At 37.3% G+C, this 22,677-nt stretch overlaps 1 protein-coding gene across 1 annotated transcript; it reads left to right on the forward strand.

The window, feature by feature from the left end:
- The first annotated feature begins 4,350 nt into the window (after positions 1–4,350).
- On the forward strand, positions 4,351–19,115 carry arih2 (ariadne RBR E3 ubiquitin protein ligase 2). Its single transcript, XM_004070322.4, has 15 exons — positions 4,351–4,481; positions 6,438–6,979; positions 7,921–7,988; positions 8,383–8,458; positions 8,784–8,925; positions 11,187–11,308; positions 12,231–12,340; positions 12,609–12,726; positions 12,887–12,937; positions 13,097–13,118; positions 13,535–13,686; positions 15,312–15,455; positions 17,045–17,113; positions 17,204–17,329; positions 17,433–19,115. The coding sequence occupies exons 2-15, from the start codon at positions 6,722–6,724 to the stop codon at positions 17,502–17,504; spliced, it is 1,530 nt and encodes a 509-aa protein (XP_004070370.1). The 5' UTR covers positions 4,351–4,481; positions 6,438–6,721; the 3' UTR covers positions 17,505–19,115.
- Positions 19,116–22,677: the final 3,562 nt, after the last annotated feature.

A 22,677-nucleotide genomic window follows, 5' to 3' on the forward strand; every position in this document is an offset into this window, starting at 1 on the left:
TACCTCAGCTTAGCTTTATCTTTGGATTGAAACATTTTTAATTTATATACACACCTATGATCTTTGTTATAAAATGAAACAGTTTGATCTTAATTTTTGGTATTTTTGGGTAATATAATGAAAAGAGACCTATTGGGAAAAAAGAGCTAGGGGCTAAACTAGAAAAGACGGTTTCTAAACATTGCCACAAAAATTGTAATGTTGCAAAAAATGCTTTTAAAGACCCCAGACTAATAAGCGGTTAGTTATTTTACCTTTGTTTTTTGGTTTCCAAACTAAAAGAACTCAAACATTCTTGATAAGGTTAATAATAAATACCTAAACAAATATTTTTCTCCCCAGTTAATCCATCTGGTCCAGGAGATTGAGTTAGTTAGTTAGTTAGTTAGTTAGTTAGTTAGTTCATAATTTTACATAGTCATGATTCATTGTACGTGGGGGTCATGGGTCATATGTTTTAACGGAGGGGAGTGGGAAGAGTGCAGGGTGGGTTGGGTTTTTACTGTAATAGTGTGTGTTTTCTTTTTTTAATGTTAAAGCGCTTCGAGCTGCGCAAATGCATGAGAATTGCAAAGTGCAAATGTTTCTCATTTCAAATTTTTTATGTCAGATGAAAATTGTGTTCTTGGTGTTTTTATGATGTTTTTGTAGCATTTTTCTCATGATTTGAGTATTTCTTTATTCAGTTCCTTGTGAATCAGGAGCAGATGCAAAGATGCCGTTGGAGAAAGCTTGTAGCTGTGACATTGATGCTACAATTGGCGGGCCACCAGCTCCCTGCTCCGCTCCATTCCAACGCCTGCAGAGGACTAGATCCATGTACGTCTTTGTTTTCCTCGGTTGAGCTGCCGTCTGACTCAAAACTGTTCGTCTGGATAGCTCCGGAATTACTCTCCCTTTTTGTTGCAGCGATGATGTTAGGTTTAAGGTTGTGAGGAGCTGGAAGCTAGTGGGAGAGCGTCTAAACAAAGGGATAGTGGGAAATTAAGGCAGGCTGACACTACATCAACCGTCCCACCCACTACTCAGAGGTGAATTTCTAATGAATTACTTCCGCTCTGCAGAAACTATGTTCTAGAAAATGACACAGGTTTTTTTTTTTATGGATGAGTTGGAAAATGAAAGAGTGGCTGAGTGAGGTGTATGTTTTTCCATGCGTTATCGTCACTGTTAATCTGTGACTCCATGCGCACACATCTCACAGTCGCTGTAAAAAAACAGGTGAAGCAGATGAACTCTAAGTTTGCTGTCACTCGGGAGTTTTGACGAAGGAACTCCAACTGCTGGACATCGGTGTGAACAGGGCGTTCAAAGTTAGGCTGCGAACGGTGTGGGAGCGGTGGATGAGGGACGGATGAACACACTTTTTGTCAGATCTCGACTAAAATGGCTGGAAGAGGGTGAAAGCAATTCTTCTTACTTCTTCCAATTAGAAAAGCATCGTGCTAAATCAAATACATTACACCAGTTAAATATTGATGGCCAACTAAATTCAGACCCCTCCGTTATTGCTAAATTTGTTAGTTCTTTCTATAGTAAACTTAATTCTGTTAATGATTCCACTGACAATCCCCAACAGTTTTTAGATAACATTTATTCACAATCTATTAATCCCTCTGAACGTGAAATCTGTGACTCTCCTGTCACTGTTAACGAAATACTGACTTCTATAAACAAACTGAAAAATAACAAATCTCCTGGACCAGATGGATTAACTGGGGAATTTTACAAACAAGTTAGTATCACAATTGCTCCTTTTTTAACGCAGGTCTTCTTAGAAAGCCTTCGCCAAGGCACTCTTCCTCCAACACTGAATCAAGGAATGATCACTCTCCTCCCGAAACCCAAAAAAGACACTCTCAATATTGATAACTGGCGCCCGATCAGTTTATTGAATAATGATTATAAAATTATTGCCTCTGTATTTGCTCACAGACTGAAATCAGCCTTGGACTCTGTGATTGGAGAAACCCAGTCAGGATTTATGCACAAAAGACAGATTTCTAATAACATCCGGCTTGTACCAGATATTTTAGATTATTCACATTTAATAACAGATCAAAGTTACATTCTTTTTTTGGACTTTTATAAAGCTTTTGATTCAATTAATCACACGTTTCTTTTTAGCTGCCTTCACAAATTCGGTTTTGGCTCTTATTTTTGCGATGCAATAAAACTGTTATACAGTAATGCTAACTGCTCAGTAAAACTAAAATATGGTACTTCTCCCCGTTTTAATATTAAAAGAGGAATACAACAGGGTTGCCCCATCTCACCATATCTATTTTTATTAGCCACTCAAACTCTGGCAGATTACATAACTATTAATGATTTGAAAGGCTGTCTTTGGTAAAGAGATTCTTATTAGCCAATTAGCTGATGATACGACCCTTTTTTTGAAAGATAGCAGTCAAATTCCTCGAGCACTAAATCTAATAAAAGCTTTTTCTAATATTTCTGGACTTCATCTTAACATTAAAAAATGTGAATTAATATCTATCAAAAATGATCAAACAGGATCCATATGTGAAATCCCCATCAAAGAAAGTGTAACATATCTAGGGATTACCATCACCAAAAACGAACTAGAGAGAAGTTCTTTAAATTTTATTCCCATAATAGAGAAAATCTGAAAACGTTTTAACTTATGGCTTCAAAGAGACCTGAGCCTAAAAGGCAGAGTCCTGCTGTCAAAGGCAGAGGGAATCTCTCGACTCACCTACTCTGCATTATCTCTGTACGTAGACAATCAAACATTAAAATCTGTTGACCAAATTTTATTTAACTTTATCTGGAAAAGCCGTATACATTATTTAAAAAAATCTGTGGTAATGAACTCGTACGAGAATGGAGGACTAAACTTTCTTGATTTTACAACCCTAAATAACACATTTAAAATAAACTGGATCAAATCCTACCTAAAAAATCCTACTTCAATTTGGAATATATTTCCAGATTTTATATTTTCAAACTTAGGCAACCTTAACTTTCTTCTCCTTTGTCATTACAATGTTGAGAAAATACCAGCTAAACTATCAGCATTCCACAAACAAGCTCTTCTTGCATGGGCACTTCTATACAAACACAATTTCTCCCCCCATAACTTCTTTATTTGGAACAACAAATATTTATTATACAAGAATAAATCTTTATATTTTCCACATTGGGTTGAGAAAAAAATTCTACTGGTGAGCCAAATTTTTGACACGAACGGGCATTTATTAAGGTTTACTGAATTCAACACTAAATATAATCTGGTTGTGACTCCTAAAGAGTATGCCATTGTGTTTGATGCTGTTTCCAAAGAAATATGCCAAATGTTTAAAACAACTGCTACGAACGAAGAAATGCCCTCTATGGATGCAACTGCCACCACCACAGGAAAAATTTGTTTTACCCCTACACACAAGAATAACAACAAAAAAATACGTGTGTTGTTTCAAAGGGATGTCATTTCTGTACCGTGTACTAAAACCTACTGGAGACGTTTTGTTCCCGACAGCATCTGGAAGAAAGGATGGAGTGTCACCCAAAAATTTATGATAAATAATAAAATGAAAGAAGTTTCTTTTAAAATAATTCACAAAATTTACCGCACCAATCAATTTATGCTAAATACATTAAAACAATTGACCCTAACTGTACTTTTTGCAAAGAATATCCAGAAACAATTAACCAACTTTTTTGGAATTGTACTATAATTAGAATCTTTTGGAAAAAATGTTTACAATTTATTAGAAATCGCATTCACCCCAACTTTAATCTAAAGTTTGAACATATAATTTTTGGCCTTCATAATAAAAATTTGGACTCAAATAAAAAACTCATAATTAATCTTATTATTATTTTTGGCAAATTTTATATACATAAATGTAAATTTTCTTCATCTTCTATTTTTTTCCCTGTTTTAATCAAACAAATTGAAATGTATATCAGTAACATCTCCAAGAGTCTTAATCAGAAAGCTGTATGTCTATATGAAAGTTGCAGAAACCTGAATGTTTTTATGTAAAATGTATTTAATATGTATGCTCCCCTGGCATATTTGAATTTTATTTTGTAAAATTGTGTTTTGTATTGTACTTCTGTTTTACACAATAAAGTTTTTAAAAAATGCTTAGAAATAAATTAAAAAAAAAGAGAATCGGGCAATTTTTCAAATGAAAATATCTTTCAGATTCCGAAATATAACCGAAGTAATATAAGTTATTTTATTTTTCTGTGAGGTTGAGCCCTAAAGAACAGAAAACAGGAAAGCACTGCAGATGTCAGCAACCAAATTATGGTTACTGCTGATGGGCTCCTTCAGGAGGAAGAGGAGGAGGAGGCTGGGGCGGACATGACGTCACTGATAAGCACCTCCAACAGTCTATCTTCCGCTAAACAGGCAAGCACACAGGTGAACATCGCTCTCCAGATTTCCCCTCATGAAAAGTCCTTCATAGTGGTCACAGAAAGTCCGCGCAGCTGTGCTCCAGCAGGTAAACATCGTGAACTTGAAACGCTGGAAACGCAGACGGCAGCCCTTTAAATGTGTGTGTTCACTCCCGGGCTGCTAAGGGCCTTGTTTACATCTCTGTCCCCGGACTAGAGTAATGAGAGGCGGAGGCTTAGCAAGAGTGGGTGATGAGGCTTTGCAGATTCTTGACCACTTCAGCTTATTTGTAGGGGAGAAAACCTTTTCTTATCTGTAATTGCGACTTGCAAAACATTCTGGTTGTAATTATGTGTTTGGTGTAATAATAGCTACTTATGTGCTTGACATACTTGCTATCTCGTTAGCCTGGAAGCTAATCCGGCTAGCGAGGGAGTTTCGCTCATTTATGGTGAAGTGTCGGAATAAATGCTCTCCGCTTGCAGGCTTTCAAACTCCTTGAATCCCATTCCGAGACTTGTTTCAAAACACGTTATCTAACCCGAGTTGATTGTGTTCCATTTGCCTGGCAAGATGTGTGTCACCCAGTTAGTTGCCTATTTTTAACCTGGCTTCAGCGGAATGCACGTCTGTCGGACGGCTGGCAGGCTTTTCCGAAGTACAGAGTTTAATATTTGTAAATGTATCCCTCCGCTGGGATCGTGTGTCTTTATGTAGCTGACTTTGATTAAATCATTATATAAGAGCTTTTTGTTTTGTGCAATATAGTTCTGCTTTTATATCCTGACTTCCCAGTTTTACCACCAACAGATTTTAGTATTATCTGGAAATTTTGTTGGGGTTTGTAAAACTCACAACTGAAGATGAATTCCTGAGCTGCAAAGCTTTAGAGACCAAAATTAGTTTGTTTATAAATTGTGCTTCTTTAAGGTCAGATTGTGGCTAAACGAGGCGTGGAAAATCCACAACATCCGATGAGTGACATGTAAAAGTCAGTAACTTTTTACAAGACAAATGCAATAAAAAAGCTTGAGTAATCCATCAGCTGTTTGCTATTACAACACAGTCCCAAAGCTATCGTGTGTCTTTAGTTTTGTAATATTCTTCTGTTTGTGCGTTTATTCCTCACAGCCGCAGTCACATCACTTCCAGACTCCATGTGGTTTTTGTTATTCTGCATTTTAAGATTGAAACCACAGTTACAAAATGTTTGATTTGAATTTAGTTTTCCACAGATATTTTAATTTCCCTGATTAATGGCCTGTGTTTACATGTTGCATCAACAAATCATTTTAAATCCACATTTTTGTTTTTTTGTTGTTGATGTAGGCTAAAACCCCACTACAGCCAACCCTTTAAAGTATTCCCAGTTGTCTTTGCTGTTTTTATCCAAAATTGAATTCAATTCAGTTTTATTTATATAGCCCAATATTATAACACAGTTGTCTCAACGGGCTTCACTAATTCATGAAAGTTCATTAAACATTTGCCTCTGTGTTGTGGGTGGAATTGTTGGCATGGAGCCACTTCCCACCCTAGCTTACAGCCGCATGGATCTATTTGTCTGCAATGATTTCATCAGAATGGAGCGGATCGGGGAGCTTGTGGCCAGTTGACTCCAGCTCCTATGTCACTGCTTCATGCATTTTTGTCGACTGACTATGATTCACAACTATTTAAATGAAGCAATTTTTATCCTCTATCATGAGAAAAATGCCTCAGCTCCATTTTCATCTGAGTGGGTCTTTACCTTTGAAGGGTATTGCACGCTTTGGTGCTGAAGCTGACATTACAGCAGTAGTTTTAACAGCAAACAGGAAGGAAAAAAGGAAGAACAACAGAGGAAAGTGGAAGTTTCCTTATGGTGTGAGCTTCTAGTCTAAAAACTCTTAGATTATCAAACAAAAATAAAACCCAGTTTAAACTATTTTTCAGTTTAACAAACAATGTGGGAATTTTTTCTTTTGCTTCAGTTGTTTTTTTTTTTTTTTTTTTTGTCCCGATGAACTCAGGGCTTTTTAAAAATGTCCCTCTCGTCTCTGTTTTCCCTTTGTCTTTCCAGGTTCCCTTCTTTTGCAGACGGAGCAGTAATCTGTGGCCCAAATGAGTGACGGAGAGTGTGACTTTTTCTGCTTTTTCCGTTGCTGCTGAGCGCGCTCCATATGCGCCTCAGGCAGACAGGAAGGCAGGGTGTCCCCTAACAGTGGCACCAGGTGGACAAGTTGCTGGAAGAAAGCAGGGGGGAGGGGGTGGAGCTCCACAACCATTTAGGCTACACCTGAACTAGGTGGATCTGGCAGGTAGGCAAGTCGTCTACCTGTCTGGGTGGTTGATTGAATCGACTGGATGTCCGTGGACATGAACAGCCAGGCTTCAGACAGCAACGAAGAGGACTTCGGGGTGAACTCTGAAGAGGAGGATGAGGATGATGGAGTGGATGAAGAAGTTGACATACCAGGTTATTATGAAGGCGTGGCCAGTGATGTGGAGCAACAGAGCGCGGATTCCTTCGACCCAGAGGAGTATCAGTTTACTTGTCTGACGTATAAAGAGAGTCAGAGGGTGCTGATGGAGGAAGTGAACAATGTCGCTGCCGCACTGAAGGTGGGTGGGGCATGTTTTGTTGTGTTTCTATGGAAAAAAGCAGAGGTTGTTTTTGGGTGAAGATGCTTTTTTGTTATTCTTCCCTAAAACGTAACATTTTTCTGGCTCTGTAATCAGGTTTTTTCAGTACAGACTTTTCTTTTTCCTGCGCTGAGCCTGATTTTACGTGGGGGTGTGGCTTTGAGCCTGTTGGCTACCGGGACGTGTTTGACATTTAGTGACAGAGGTTTTGCTGACTCCTGTGTCATCCCTCCTCTCATCTACCAATCTTTAGGGGGCATTAGCACTACAATTGGCCACAGATGATGTACTGGGGCAGAAATTACGTCACCATAACCTCTGTCTCATGATGTCAATCATGTCCTGTCACCAGTGGACTCAACGGCCCACCGCCAAATCTAAAAGACCCCAATTGAAGCTGATGGAAAGATGAGAGGGAGAGAAACAGAAAAATTAAAACTCCAAATTCAAAACAGGAGCTGTTCCAAATAAACTTTTTTTTTTGGTCAACAATTTTGGGTTTATAGGTTTTTAGTATTTCTGCAAATTAAAAATATATATTCTTTCAAAATGTCAACTTGTTTACAGTGTCTGCTTTCAAGTTAAAAACTGTTTTCAAATGTTCTTTTTTTTTTGAAAATATGCACTGTTCTTTTAATGTACCTAAATACAAAAACCTTAAGCAGATTCGGATTTGATCCCACGTGTCAGTTCTGTGGAAATGTTTTAAAATCATAGAGAAAACGAACAGACTTATTAGTTGCGATAAGCAGCAGTGATGTGTTGGAAAGTGCTCCCACACAATATAGGGAATAGTGTAAATGATTGATCAGCATTAATATTTGTTGACAAATGCATGCAGGAATGTTGTCTGTAGTTTTTTTGCTTTGTTTTGAAGGAATCAAAGTGAAACGTTTCATTTCTGCTTCTTCCTTTTGCAGGTTTTACCCTCAGTGGCCAAACTGATCCTGGTTCATTTTTACTGGCAGGTTTCACAAATCCTGGACAGGTTTGTTTTTTTATTTTTCTGGATGTTTCTTCTGTGCTGCTAACTTTTCTCTCCTCATTTTATTTATCATATTTTCCTATTAAAACAATCTAGATTTTTTTTTTTCTTGTATGATTCTTTAATGTTGAGAAATTACAAGTTGTGAAATTGTTAATGCATCTAAAGAATATTCTTTTTCCTTTGCTGATCAATCCTTTTTAATCTGCAGAATAAAAACAGGTGTAAACGTTAGTTAAAACTAGAAAGGACATAATTACGGGTTTTAGTTTGAATGTCTCAGCAAATGCATTCTGATTTGTCTGTTGATGGTGAATTGGAAAGCTCCGGCTTAACTTAGAATCTTTTTCCTCTCGTGTTAAGTTGACCTCGTGGGTTTTTTCCTCATTCCCTACAGATGCAAGTCCAACCCCTCTCTTCTAATGTCTGATGCTCTGGTCCAGCCCCCCAGCAGCAGCAGCAGATTAGTCACTGTGAGTGTGTTTTCCTCCATTCTCTTTAACCACAAAGTGCCATCAGTGTTAAATGCAGCTGATGTTGTTTTAAAGCTGCAGCAGCTGCTGCTGTTTACTTGATCTTTTCTGTACATCCAGCAGCTTAATAATCCGATCCATCGTTGGAGTAAACATCTTCAAATAAGTCAAGCTGCTTGATTATAAAAACAAAAACTGATTTCTATTCAAAATATGGCCATATTAAATTAAAACAACCTAATTTTGGTGTTTAAAACTCTGCAGTTTTGTGGCGCATCAGGCTTGTGTCGGCGTGTTTCATGATTGCTGCCTGTGCTTTTTTCAGGCCCCTCAGTCCCTCCAGTGTGGTGTGTGTCTACAGGTTGTCAGGAGGGACTACTTGCTGACACTGCCCTGTCAGCATTATTTCTGCACAGCATGCTGGGAGCAGCACTGCACTGTTTTAGTCAAAGATGGCACAGGAGTAGGTGAGTATTCCTTGGTCTGCATGTTGGTCATCAAAGCTGGTATTTGTGACCAACTCTGGATTTAAAAGTGAAAAAACAGGTTTTGAATTATTGTATTCCTGTTTTTATTTAATTAAAAAGTGTTGAAGCTTTGGATAATTTTCAGAGTAAATCTTTTATTTAATCCCATGATGCCCGATTTTATTTTCCGGCAAAAAAAATAAAGATGTTTTTACATTCAAGTAGATGCTAAATAAGTTAAAATAGTTCCATTTACTATAGCACATAAAATAGACAAAATCTGCAAATTTGTGACAAATGGAAGACCTGTTTACATCTCTATGAAGTGGCTTTTATTTAGGCAACACAGTCATTTCACTCTAATAAGCTAAAAAAAACAACCAAAAACACCACTATAAAAACAAATTAAAACCCCAAACTCAGTGTTAATATCCTGTCAATGGAGAAATTGCACATTTCTAAACTCTAACTGTGAAATGCAAAGAAGCAGTTTAAACTTTTGTTAAGGCACGGATCAATGTTGCACTTTCCGCATTTGACAACCGTCTGGTCCTTGCATTGTGGAAATGTGTTTGAATGTACACGAGTCTCATCATCATTGCTGCTCCACTCATTGCTGTTTAAATCACCTGGTATTAGAAAAGAAGAGGAATCAGGAATTTGATATATTCCATGTGTGTTCCATTGTGTTAACACTGTTCCAATCATAAATATCATAAACAGCCACAACAGGATTTTGTAATCTCCTGGTTCAGGAGTGGATTCTTCATGACGGTCTCTGAGGTCCACGTGCTGCTTTCCATACAGAGATTCATTTAGATTCCTCATTTGTAGAACTGCAGATCTAAAGAAAACCAACGGACAGAAATTATATTTATATCCCACCACAATCTTTGTGAAATGATTAGAATTTCTAGATGGAATGGCAGTTTCTAAAGAAAATGTGTGTGCGCACCGAACGCCATTTAGATGCCACACACTATTAGCAGCCGTTGTGGCAGAGAGTAACCTTAGTGGCCAAATGAGGCATTTTAGAAAACACAAGTTGTCAGAAGCATCCATCACTCATGCTGTGGTCTTTGTGGTGGGGATAAAAGTACAAAATAGGCCTGTTGTCTTTGCACAACTTGCCTGAAATTGGACAATTTTTTTCCAAGATTACAATCTAAAATTGCAGATCCAGCATCAGGCAGTCATTGTAAACACAAACGTGAACACCCCCCCCCCCCCAATCCCCCAACTCTAACATCCCACTCTCTCCTTTATCTCTTCTTTTTCTTTCCGTTAGGTCCGACTAGAAATGTATGCAAGCATAATAAATAAAGTTTAGCCTCAAATACAAAAGGGGTTTATACAAATATACACCTCATTTGTATACAAATATACACATCACTTACATGATTCATACCCTCCTATTGTAACAGTAAAATGTTTCCAATACAAAAGACCTTCAGCTTTTATTTGTCTGCTCAGTTTCTGGGCAGTTAATTATAAAATAAAGACTAAAAGGAAGTAGATGGAGTTCCTCTGCTTGTGACCTTTCCTTAGAGGAACTAATGCTTACTGAAGGCCCCCAGGCATGAATTGGAAGTGGATCAACCAGTAGTGGAGGAATATGGACAATTGTTTATATTTGTGTTGATATAAAATAAGCAGACAAACTTGATTAAGTTTTTGTAACTCCAGTCTGGCATGAACTTTTACAGGCATCCCTCATTTTAATCCGTGTGTCAGCAGGTTAGCAGATGGGTGTGTAAGTTGTGTGCAGTCAGACTGCATACAACTGTTGTAAGTGTGTGTGTTTGTGCCTGCCTTTGTAGTACTTCATAATGGCCTCTCTGATAAGGTCAGTCCACACCGCTGGAGTCTGATAAGAGGCTCTATCTGCTGGAGTGTTGATAGTTTAGTGGTGACTGCTGACCCAGATCCACCTTTTCAGTCTGCGTGATTCTGCTTCAAACACAATCCGAATGGAATTTTGTGTGTCGGTGATGAACTTTGTGTACAAACAGAAACAATGCTGATGCGGGGCTTGACCTGATCAGCCAGCTTTAGCGGTCGAGAGGACAAAGAACAGAAAATCTTTAGGAGATTTAGATTAAAACACAAATTGCAGGTTTTCTTGTTTATAAACATTCTTAAAATCAGATATATCCATTTCTGATCTGTTATTTTTGAAGAAACACCTCCTGCTTCCTGTTGCCTGATGCTTAAGCATACATTGTGTGTGTGTGTGTGTGTGTGTGTGTGTGCGTGTTTAGGTATCTCGTGTATGGCTCAGGACTGTCCTCTCCGGATGCCAGAGGACTTTGTTCTGCCTCTGCTGCAGGGAGAGGAGCTGAAGGACAAATACAGACGCTACCTCTTTAGAGACTACATCGAGGTATCTGACTGCCGATTTTACCCATTCAGTTCAGGAGAGACCTTTGTCTGTATGAGAGAAATGGGTCATACTTAAAAACAAAACAAAGATTACCGGTATTCTAAATTGAATCAATCATCTTTTTAGAAAATGCCATATCAATCTTCCAAATCCATTAGTACATTTTTCATTTAAAGTACATTCCTGGATTTCTTTTAGGCAAAAAAACAGCTTCATGGTGATTCTTGATGTAAAGAATTCTTATGTTATTCATTAAACGTTCACCTTGTTCTAGTTTAGATTACTAATTGAATGAAATCTGTATATTTTAGCTAGAATTATTATAAATTAATGTATGTGTAATCAAGTAGTATCTTAAAGTAAATGTGTGATCTCAGTTATCAAATTCATTTAGTGTTTCAGTTTGTACAGAGCAAACCAAAGTAAAAAGTGTTGTTCCTGACGTTCAAAACTGGTCGAATTATAACATTTTTTTTACAAGTTAACAGTCCCGATAAGAATTGTAAAGCAGAGCATGTCGGTCTTCCTCTTGTTGCTTCAGTTCATTTCCTTTAAAAAAACAAACAAAAAAACGTCAGTGTTTGTAACATGTTTAGTTCCTGGCCAATGACTGATGAGATCTTAAGTCAGGTGGCTTTGTTTACAAGCTTTGGTCCATAACAGAACGGGCCGCTTGATGCCAGTCTAAATACAGACCAAACCAAGGTTCAGGACTTAAGCCGGACCACATTAGGCAAACTCCATCGGAACAAAGGATTTTTTCTAAAACATTGAAACAGTTGCTTTTTTTTTCTTTCAAACACAAGAAGATAACACTAAAGGGGGGGAAACAATCATAATTTCTACATTTCTAAACTGGAGTTTGGTTATTTTTCAAATTTCTGTTTCCTGGAGATTGAATCATTCTTGCATTTGTCTGCAGAGTCACTTCCGGTTGCAGTTGTGTCCGGGTGCAGACTGCCCCATCGTCATCAAGGTGCAGGAGCCTCGGGCGCGCAGAGTTCAGTGTAGCCGCTGTGGTGAAGTCTTCTGGTAGGAAGATCCAGCAAATGTCACCCAAAAGCAATATGCCTAAGAACAGCTAAGAGCATTTGAATCTTTTTGTTGCTGTTGATCTCTCTAAAAGTTATGATTTGAAAGAAAATGCTTGAAAAGTCCTCACTTAACTGTTTGCTTTTCTTTTGATAGATGTAGCCAGATTTTTATTTTGATGGCCACTTAACTGTCTGTTTACATGGAGGACGTTTGATGCTGTTTTTATGAATTTTTTTCTTTTTCTTTTTCTTTTTCTCTCTCTTAGTTTTAAATGCCGTCAGATGTACCACGCCCCCACAGACTGTGCAACCATTCGGAAATGGCTGACCAAATGTGCAGACGACTCAGAGACTGCAAACTACATTAGTGCACACACTAAAGATGTACGATGAGTGCTCACAAACCCACTTTAACAGACATAAAACTCTTCATTTCGGCCTGTTTTAAAATCTTTAAGAGTATAGAAGTCTAAACACTTTTGATCATATTTGAACTTTGTAGATTTTGAAGCAGGAATGTAAAAGGTGTTTGTTGTTTCTTTAGTGTCCAAAGTGCAATATCTGCATCGAGAAGAATGGAGGGTGTAATCACATGGTGAGTGGGAGCTGTGAGTCACCCTTTCTTAGAAAGCGGGATCATTTATTCATATTACAGGAATCTGAACATGAACTGCTGAAAACTGAAAGATCTTGGAGCAGACCTCTGGTTACTCAACTTGACTCTTCTGTGTGTGTTTGTCTTTTATTTTTCCAGCAATGTTCCAAGTGCAAACACGGTGAGTCCTTTATCTGTGTTTCATATCCCCTTGGAGCCATAATATACCTTAAAAGGAAGTCACTAATCAGAACAAAAAAAGACGCCTTTGCAGGAAATTCTATGCATGAGTTTTGTTTATCCTTTTAGCAGCAACTAAAGAAACTATTTTGTCAAGATGAGCTAAAATTGCAGGTCTTGTAATAATTTATAATTATAATTTTCCATTTAATCTAAAGATTAATTTTCATCAGTTTATCCCCTCTTTGTTTTTCTTTGACTGATGAAACCATTTTATCTGTACATGCATAGAAATTCCTGATTGTTGATAGTTAAAGAGAAAATGAGATTTGATTCTCTTACTTTTTGTGAGACTGACAGTTTATTAACTACAGTGGTACATGCAGAGCCCATAACAGAATGTGTTTGTTATGAAAGACTTCTGCTGGATGTGCCTTGGAGACTGGAAGAGTCATGGCAGTGAATACTACGAGTGCAGCCGCTACAAAGAAAACCCGGATATAGTTAACCAGAGCCAGCAAGCTCAGGCCAGAGAGGCCCTGAAGAAATACCTCTTCTACTTTGAGAGGGTGAGTTTAAGTTTTTTTTTTTTTTTTTAGAGAAAAAGTCTATTTAAAGTCAATGAAAAGTAAAAATGTACATCCTCAAAAACCCACTCCAATCATCTTTGAGCTGTTTTAGAGTCCTTCTCCCATGAAAATCATGTTTTTTGCGTGTTGCATTTTTCTTATGAATGAGAACAAAAATATGAAATTATTTTTGCATTTCTGAGTATTTCTCCCAGGAGCACAAGCTCCCTGATCTGCCCCCTCGCCCACCCCAGCGCGCACAAGCTCAGGTGCAGGAGAAGAGAAATTGGCACACTGCTGCATTCTCCGCATGTATTTTAAGCCCAAGGCTGGATTTTGTTGTTGGACGGACGGATTTAAAATTAAACTTAAAGTCCTAAGTGTGTTCTCTGCATTTGCATTCCCTCTCTGAACAAGTTTGAAGGCTTGCTGTCCCGCATTAACCAGAGAGGGTAAAACTAAAAACAAGAATGAAATTAGGGGACCATTTTTATCATTGCCTCGATTAAACGAGGCAAACGATTTGAGTCCCAGTCACTCAAATCGCGCCGCAGGACCTCATATTGTGTCTTTACTAGGGCTGCATGATATGAGAAAAACTCGCAATATGCTATATAAGTGATTAATATTGCGATAACAATATAATTTGCAGTATATAAACAAAGAGCAAAACAACCAAAAACATAATTTCCATTTCATTGTAACAGTTTAAAAATTGACTCGTCGACACAGGAGGCGAACATCTAACATAATAGGCCTCCATCTCATTGGTCAACAATGTGAAGGGGTCCATTCGATCTGTCAAATGCATAAAGGGATTTATTTGATTCGTTAAATTCTTCAAGTTGCCATAAGATTCTTTTAGCACATTGAAGGTAACCATTTATTGCAATTTTCGCTGTTTTCGGCCTAGTCTTTACCAATCAAAAAAAAATTGAAACTGGCCACCTGTACCGTGTGAATCGTAATCAGTGTGAACGCAGTTTAACCGTAACCCGTAATCCTAAACTTAACCTTTCCTCTGGGTCCGTGTGGCCAAGAAAAAAAGTTTTACATCATTCCCAGCGGTTCGCCAATCTAATATTACCGGTGCAACAAACATGGCGAGCAACATCGGAGCTATCCAGCCGTACAATTTAGATCCAGATTCCAGCTCAGACTAGGGAAACAAGGATGTACACAGATTTATTTGTCTGCAAGAGGATGCATCCGAATGCAGTGGAGCAAGGCATAGAAAATCCACTGGGCGGGCCAGAAGCCCTTTTTCAAACGGCATATTATCCATCTGCTACTGATTCACAACAATTTAAATAAAGAAATTCTCAGAAATGCTATTTTGTACTTCATTTACTTCATTATAAAAATACCACAAGATAATGTTAAAAACCATTTTCATTGGAGTAAGTCTTAAGTACTGTGGTTTAAAAAGAAGAAAAGGCTTCATAAATGTGTGAAATCTTTATATTTCTTTTTGTTCAAGATCTAACAAATTAATGTCACTTTCTACTCAATTGTCAACTTAAAATATCCGACCATGTTTTAGTCGTATACTTTTTGTTAATGTGGAAAATAAATGAATTTGCACCTCAGGATTTTTTATGTGTATATCATTTTGAATCCACCAGTGGGAGAACCACAACAAATCCCTGCAGCTGGAAGCTCAGACGTACCATAGGATCCAGGAGAAGATCCAGGAAAGAGTAATGAACAATCTGGGAACGTGGATTGACTGGCAGTACCTGCATAATGCTGCAAAGCTCCTTGCTAAGGTATAGTTAAAACGTTGCTGTGACTCCTCAGATATGTCAGTAAATCTCACAAAACAAGGCTGCTACCAACACATTGCACTACCGTATTTTCCGGACTATAAGTCGCACCGGAGTATAAGTCGCACCAGCCCAAAAATGCATTATAAAGTAGAAAAAAACACAGATAAGTCGCACTGGACTATAAGTCGCATTTTAACTTTCACAACCTTATATGACACAATCATAGCAGACTGTTTATCTCATAATTTCACAGTAATTTTTTCTCAAACTTATTTATTTATTCCTTTCATGAAGCATCATTGGCTAACTAATACTCTGTTTTCATCCTGTATTTGTAGAAACAGTTTTCACTTTTATTGCATTTCTGAATCTATGAAATCATTGGAAAATAGAATATTATGTTGTTAGCCTTCAAGATCTTACTGTAAAAAAAAGTTTGCTGATTCTCTGAGTCACTTAACATCCTCTTAACACTTAACATACCTCATACATCAAATTGACCCAGAAACATCATCTCTGTTCCTCACAAATGAACATAACAGGAGGGTTAACAATGTATTTATTTCAAATTATTTCTAATATAAGTCGCTGCGGAGTATAAGTCGCACCCCTTGCCAAACTATGAAAAAAAGTGCGACTTATAGTCCGGAAAATACGGTATATTGATTAACTTTGGATCTGTGTAATGCATTTTCTGCACTATACTGCGCATGGGATTATGAGGTACACCACACCGTCAATGGTCTATTTTCAAATTTGTCATATATTAGTCACACTAAACTATAAGACGAGACAAAAGAGTGAGAGAGATAAGTGTCAATCAGACTTTATGAACTACATTCACAGCAATCCTAATTCTTCTTTGTGACATGCTACACGTTTGTCAGGTTAGCGTATTCACCTCCTCTAAAACTTACAACCTTGTTTGTAACACAAAAAAAAAGACTGTCGGACACCGCTACATCTTGGCCGTGTTAGCATATTTACAATATCACCCAAACTTGTAAAAAAAGAAATGACTCATATTTGGACAGAACACAGTGTACCTCTCAAAAATCACTTTAGCTTCAGTAAACACAACCAAAATGAATCCATATATAAGGTGCTCCGCATTGTACGGTGTGCTTTTTTCACCCGTGGTTATGAGCTCTGGGTAATAATAGACAGAACGAGGTCCTGAATACAAGGAGAGAGCTCGGGTAGAGCCACTTGAGGTGGCTCAGGCGTCTGGTACTGATGCCTCCTGGACGCCTCCCTGGAGAGGTGTTCCGGACATGTCCCACTGCGCGGAGGCCCTGGGGAAGACCCAGGACATGCTGGAGAGACTACTCTCAGCTTGCCTGGGAAAAAGCTGGAGGAAGTGGCCGGAGAGAGGAAAGTCTGGGCATTTTTGCTTAGACTGCTGTCCCAGCAAGTCGTGACCTAGTGCTTGATTAGCAGAAGAAGATGGATATATGATGTCTTTTTTTGATTTTAAAAAAAAAGGCTTTTAAGTGCACCTTAAAGTGCAGAAGATATGGTACTTTGATTCAAATAATCTTATCATTCCTAAATCCTTTAGCGTAAAGCTGGTCTTTCTCTGTTTTCAGTGTCGCTACACACTGCAGTACACCTATCCTTATGCCTATTACATGGAGTCTGGGCAACGGAAGCAGCTGGTAAGGAGCTTTTTTGTTTGTGCTGTTGTTGTGTTCAATGTTGAAACTCTTTCTGCCCTTTCATTGTTTCTTCTTCACCGTCTTCTACAGTTTGAGTATCAACAAGCGCAGCTTGAAGCAGAGATAGAGAACCTGTCCTGGAAGGTGGAGCGGGCCGACAGCTATGAGAGGGGAGTGGTGGGAGGCGAGGGGGACCTCAGTGCGAGTGACAGAGGGGTAAGAGACCAGAACAGGGGCTGAACGATGGGGTGGAAAAAGACGACACTATCAGACCAAGATACATTTTGATTAATTTATTTTCTGCTTCTGTTTCATCCAGGATCTGGAGAATCAGATGCACATTGCAGAGCAGAGGCGACGGACGCTGTTGAAGGATTTTCACGACACCTGAGGCTCCGATTGTGACTGCAGAGCACCAGCATCTCTCCTTCCTCACCTCTTTTTCTTGTCTCTTCCTCTGCTTCCTTCCATCACTTTCTCTCAGTGCAGCCACACCATTCGCTTTTCACCACTCGTCCATTTGCATCCCTTTATTTTTGCCTTTTGCCTCCTCCCATTTTGTAACGCTGCAGGGTCACAGAATGTCATGACCGTCTTGCCCCCCGGCCACTCGTGTTTCATTTGCTCCTCATGCACACGGTTTTGGTTTTAGAGCATTAACCCACCATGGTAACACTTGTTTCAGCTTTTCAGATCTGATTATGCGGGGTAAAGTCTGAGGTTTAAAGTCTAAAAACAGCAGGTCCTCCTCTCCCCGTGAAATTAGACGTATCCATGGTAACGCAAACATTTTTTGCCCAGTTGGAGAAGCAGCCCTGTTCGTTACCCTTCAATCCCACAAAAAGCACATGGAGCGAAATGATAAAGGAAAAGCTTGTGGGTGTATTAGGTAGACAAAGAAGTTAAAAATATTTTCTTCAGACAGATATCGTCTGTTGTAGATTTAATTTTTTTTGGCATATTGTAAAACCATAATGAGTAGCAGGTGCTGACTGATGGTCGATGAGTATCACTTCCTGAGTTTTGTCTGGTTATCAGCAAATGTGAAATGTAGTCTAATCTCAAGTGAGATTGATGGAGATGACTAAAATATCTAAATATGTAATGCCACAGGGTGATGGAAGGTTGTTTGTATGACATTGTTAGTTTAAATCATCTGCTGCAAACGTCCATCTGTGCAGGTTGGTGATACTTCCAGAAGATTTTTGCTAACATTTCCCAACAAAATCAGGTACAGAGCAACAGTGAAGCCAGCAGACGTTATTCAATTATAGCTATTTTTTTTTATATCACCTTAAAGGAATAAATCCTATGTAGTTCTAATTTGTGAATTTAATTTTCCTTTGCATTGAGAAAGGTTAAACCAGATGAACGTGTATGTAGATGGCAGCTGCTGTAACCTTTTTTGCAGGTCTTTCACTTTGACTGAATGACCTGCTGGTTTTACTGCCGGCAGATGGTAATTAGGATGACATGAAGCTACCTTATTGGTGTATAATATTAATACTGCCATGACAGTTTTGCTAACTTTTTTTTTCAGGAAAAGAAGTGTAGATTGAGGCCAGAGTGGGTTTCCTCCGTTGAAGTGTGATAATAATGCCTTTATTCATTAATTGGGTGATCTAAAGCCATGTATGATGATGAAATAAGTGTAATCTCAGTCATTCACACACTAAAGAATAACAGGGTGTCCCACTGACATCTTTTTTCACAGTGTGCACACACCAACACACTCCATAACAGAAAACCAACATTTCCTGTTAGTTTGTCTCCTGTTGTGTTTGTGCTTCTCTTTCTTTAGTCATCCCCTTGTTTGTTTTTTCTTTCTGTTTTTCTTTTTCCCAGCTTATATTGTTCACGTTTCTTCTGGAAAACAGCTGTGTTGATCGTTTCAAAAAAAATGTAAAAAAAGAGAAAAAAAACACCAAAAAAAAAGCTGTAATTTTCAACGGTTGTACATTAATACAGAAATAGAGTTACTGAGAGAGTTTTTAAAACTGGACCTTGTCTCTTGTGTTTTGTTTTGGTTTTTCACAGTAAAAATATACACAAACATATCAAATGCACACAAAAAAATTACTAATTATTTAAGCGAAACAAAATTTTTAATGTGCACTGAAAGCTATGCTTTTCAAATCTAATCAAATATATTGTAATAACTGACTTAAACACATCTATTTTCATTTAATGTGTATGAATCCATCAGCTTTAAAACTATCAAGTTAAAGGGGTTGTTTGTGCTAAGAGAACATTTAATTCCATATTTCTCTTTAACTATCTGTCCCTTAAGTGTAATTTCCATGGTAACATTGTTGTGCAGCAACATGTACCTGCTTGGACACCCTAAATTAAAGAATTGTCCTTAAAAGAAAAGAGAGAATAACTATGATAATAACTATAATACTGTGACCAAACACATCCTTTTAAACTTAAAAAAATGGTTCCAGACCTATTCACTAGTTTCCATTAGTTTTCAAAGCACAAAAAAGATGAACAGATTCTACTTAGCTTGATTCTTTTCTTAGGCTTGAAAAGCCCTGAAATATATTATAACTTGGTTATCTTGGTACAGACTTTAGGAATTCAAAAATGTTCCATAACAAAAAGATTTAATCTTAAAATTCACATGACTAATTATAAAGTAAAGACAGGGTTTGCATAAAAGTTTGTTATAGTTGTGTAACATATTAATATCAACATTTATTTATAAAAACACCAAACGTTTTTTTTTTCATTTTATTTTGTAAATTGTAAAGAAGGAAACAAGTTACATTTTACAAATTAAAAGCAAGTTTCATGTCATGTATTTTATTTAAGAAAAGCTAATTCAATTTTTAGTTGTTTTTTTTTTTTAAACTCGTGTACCGGATGTCACGTCATTATCGGAAGTAACGCGACATCGATCGTAATGTTGAAGCCAATGAGTTATGTCGCTAGAGGAGACACGCCCGCTTTAGAAGCCTGGCCGACGGTGGCGGAGCGCGACGCCATCTTGGTGAGGTCGACGACGCTCCCACGTGACAATGATTTCTATAGCCTTTGGTGGCATCTAAGTAGCTTTTATATACTATATATAGTTTTACATTTACATGTATGTATGCATGCATGCATGCATGCATGCATCATTTGTTAAAGAACAGAAACAGTCAGCCTTAAAAGCTCAAACTTTAATGAAAATGCATTGTTGCAGGACTTCTTACAAATAAAAAAATTATTACAAAGAATTTTTAAAAATAATTTCTAAACATTTAGAAGTTTTAGACCTCTTTGACATGTAATTTAAATTATTTAGAAAATCCCAACAATAAGACAATAATAATAATATATCAATAGTAAGTCAATAAAAACAATAAATAACAAGTCAATAAAAAAGTCTATTAATAATAATAAATATTCAAAAGAAGTCCAAAAGTGATAGATTTACCCTAAAAAAAAAACAACAACAAAGAAAAACAATAGATTTATACTGATTCATGTGAGTGATCAATTTGTGTAACATAGATGGTATGGTGTCGGGTTTCAAGCAAACAGTCTGGCCTCTCATCAAAATGTGTTTCCAGAAAATGTTTTGAACATAGCCAGACTGTATTACTAGCTGGTACCACAGTGATCCATCTGGGTTAGCTCTTTTTATAAGGCCCACTTTTTCCTTAAGTCTGAATCCATTGGAAACCTGCAGGAAAAGTTCAGTCACTGAGTCAGAAATGTATAAATCTATATTACTATAATAGCATATGCTGTATACAGGTTTAGCAAAATCAATATACATTTATGTCGACAGCAATTTATACGTACATCATGCAGCATGTTGATAATAGCCCTGTAGCATCATGCATGTCAACATGTGTATGATTAATGAAGCCCCTGCAGCATTAAAAGAAAAAAATCAAAATACTTACCCGTGAAATGATATACCTTCCTCCTTCATGGATTCATTTCTCTGATTTTGGCAGTTGAAACCCACACAATGAACTGGTATTATGCAAAAAAATGTGTTAACATGCATGCACCGCAGTAGTAACTTGACCTCACCAAGATGGCAGTGCTCTCCTCCCATGAGGAACCATGTGATGTCTCCTCTATGGATATAACTCATTGGTTGAAGCCAATCACTTGTATCTGTGCCCTTCAATTTCTATTAAAATGTAATTATAATATCAAAAAGATTCCCATCAATCTCTCGAATTTTTATCAGCAGGCTCTTCTTGCTTGGAAGTTATGTCATAGTCACAATTTCTCACCACACAAAAGTATAATTTGGAACAATGAAAACATAACAATACGGAATAAATTTTTATTTAAAAAAAACTGGGTAGATAAAAAAATAATTTATGTTTCGGATCTTTTTGATGAGAATGGAACGATTTTGGATTATGGCAGGTTTCTTAATAAAACATGTTTCCCAGTAACAAGCAAAGAATTTAACAGTGTAATGAAAGCTCTCCCCTCAGGATTAATTCAACTGATGACTTCTCACCTTAAATATCAGGAAGCCTCTGAAATTAACTCTCCTTTATTAATTAATTGTATTGATATCCTCAATAAAAAGTGCAATAACAAATATATTAGTAATACTTTAAGTGAAAAAAAGAAACATTACACTGAAAGGAGAAATCTTTTGGAACAATCTTTTAAATTATATAAATTGGAAAAAAGCATGGCTACTGCCAGATACATTTTGTATAAATAACAAAATTAAAGAAACACAAAAGAATTCTACATAACATTTACCCCACAAATATGTTTATATCCAAATTCTCAAATATAGAAAATAATTGTAGTTTTTGTATTGACTTCCCTGAATCAGTTCTTCACCTTTTATACTTTTGTAAATTTTCCCGTGAATTTTGGAACCAATTAGAACGCTTTGTACCTTCCACTTTCGGCTTCTCCCATCAGGGGTCGCCACAGCGAACAAGTCGCATGGTAAATTTGGCAATGTTTTACGCCGGATGCCCTTCCTGACGCAACCTTCTCAAGCCGGGCTTGGAACTGGCAGAGGTAGAGAAGGGAACAGGGAGCAGCCCGGAGTCGAACCCGGGTTTCACGGACGGAAGGCGCCGCAAACCAGCACGAGCTAAACTAAAATCCTCATATATTTCAATTCTGATGATAAAAAAGTAGAAAATAGTATTAATTTGTTACTTCTCCATTCCAAATTTTACATAAATAAGTGCAGAATAAATAAAACAACTCCCAATTTTACTGTATTTAAGATCGAGATGCTTCAGTTTTATGAATATATTAAAAAAAATTAACACACCCAAAGCAAGTAACACTGGAACAATTTGTGCCTTTTTATTTAATATGTAATCCCCTCCTCTAAGAAAACTTTGTATTGTAAACATTATTATTTATTTTTTGTATTCTCTTTTATATAATTTAAGATACTTTATTTTCTTATCAGCAAGTTCTATTTTTGATATATTTCTGATACGATTACTACTTGAGGTCATCAAATAAGTCTGGAATGATGGCATTGATTATTACTGCTGATGTTCTGTCTAATTCCTTGATGTTAGATTTTGTATGTTAACGCTTTGTTCAATAAAGATGAAGAAAAA

Source organism: Oryzias latipes, chromosome 7, assembly GCF_002234675.1.
Source record: "Oryzias latipes chromosome 7, ASM223467v1".
NCBI lineage: Eukaryota > Metazoa > Chordata > Actinopteri > Beloniformes > Adrianichthyidae > Oryzias > Oryzias latipes.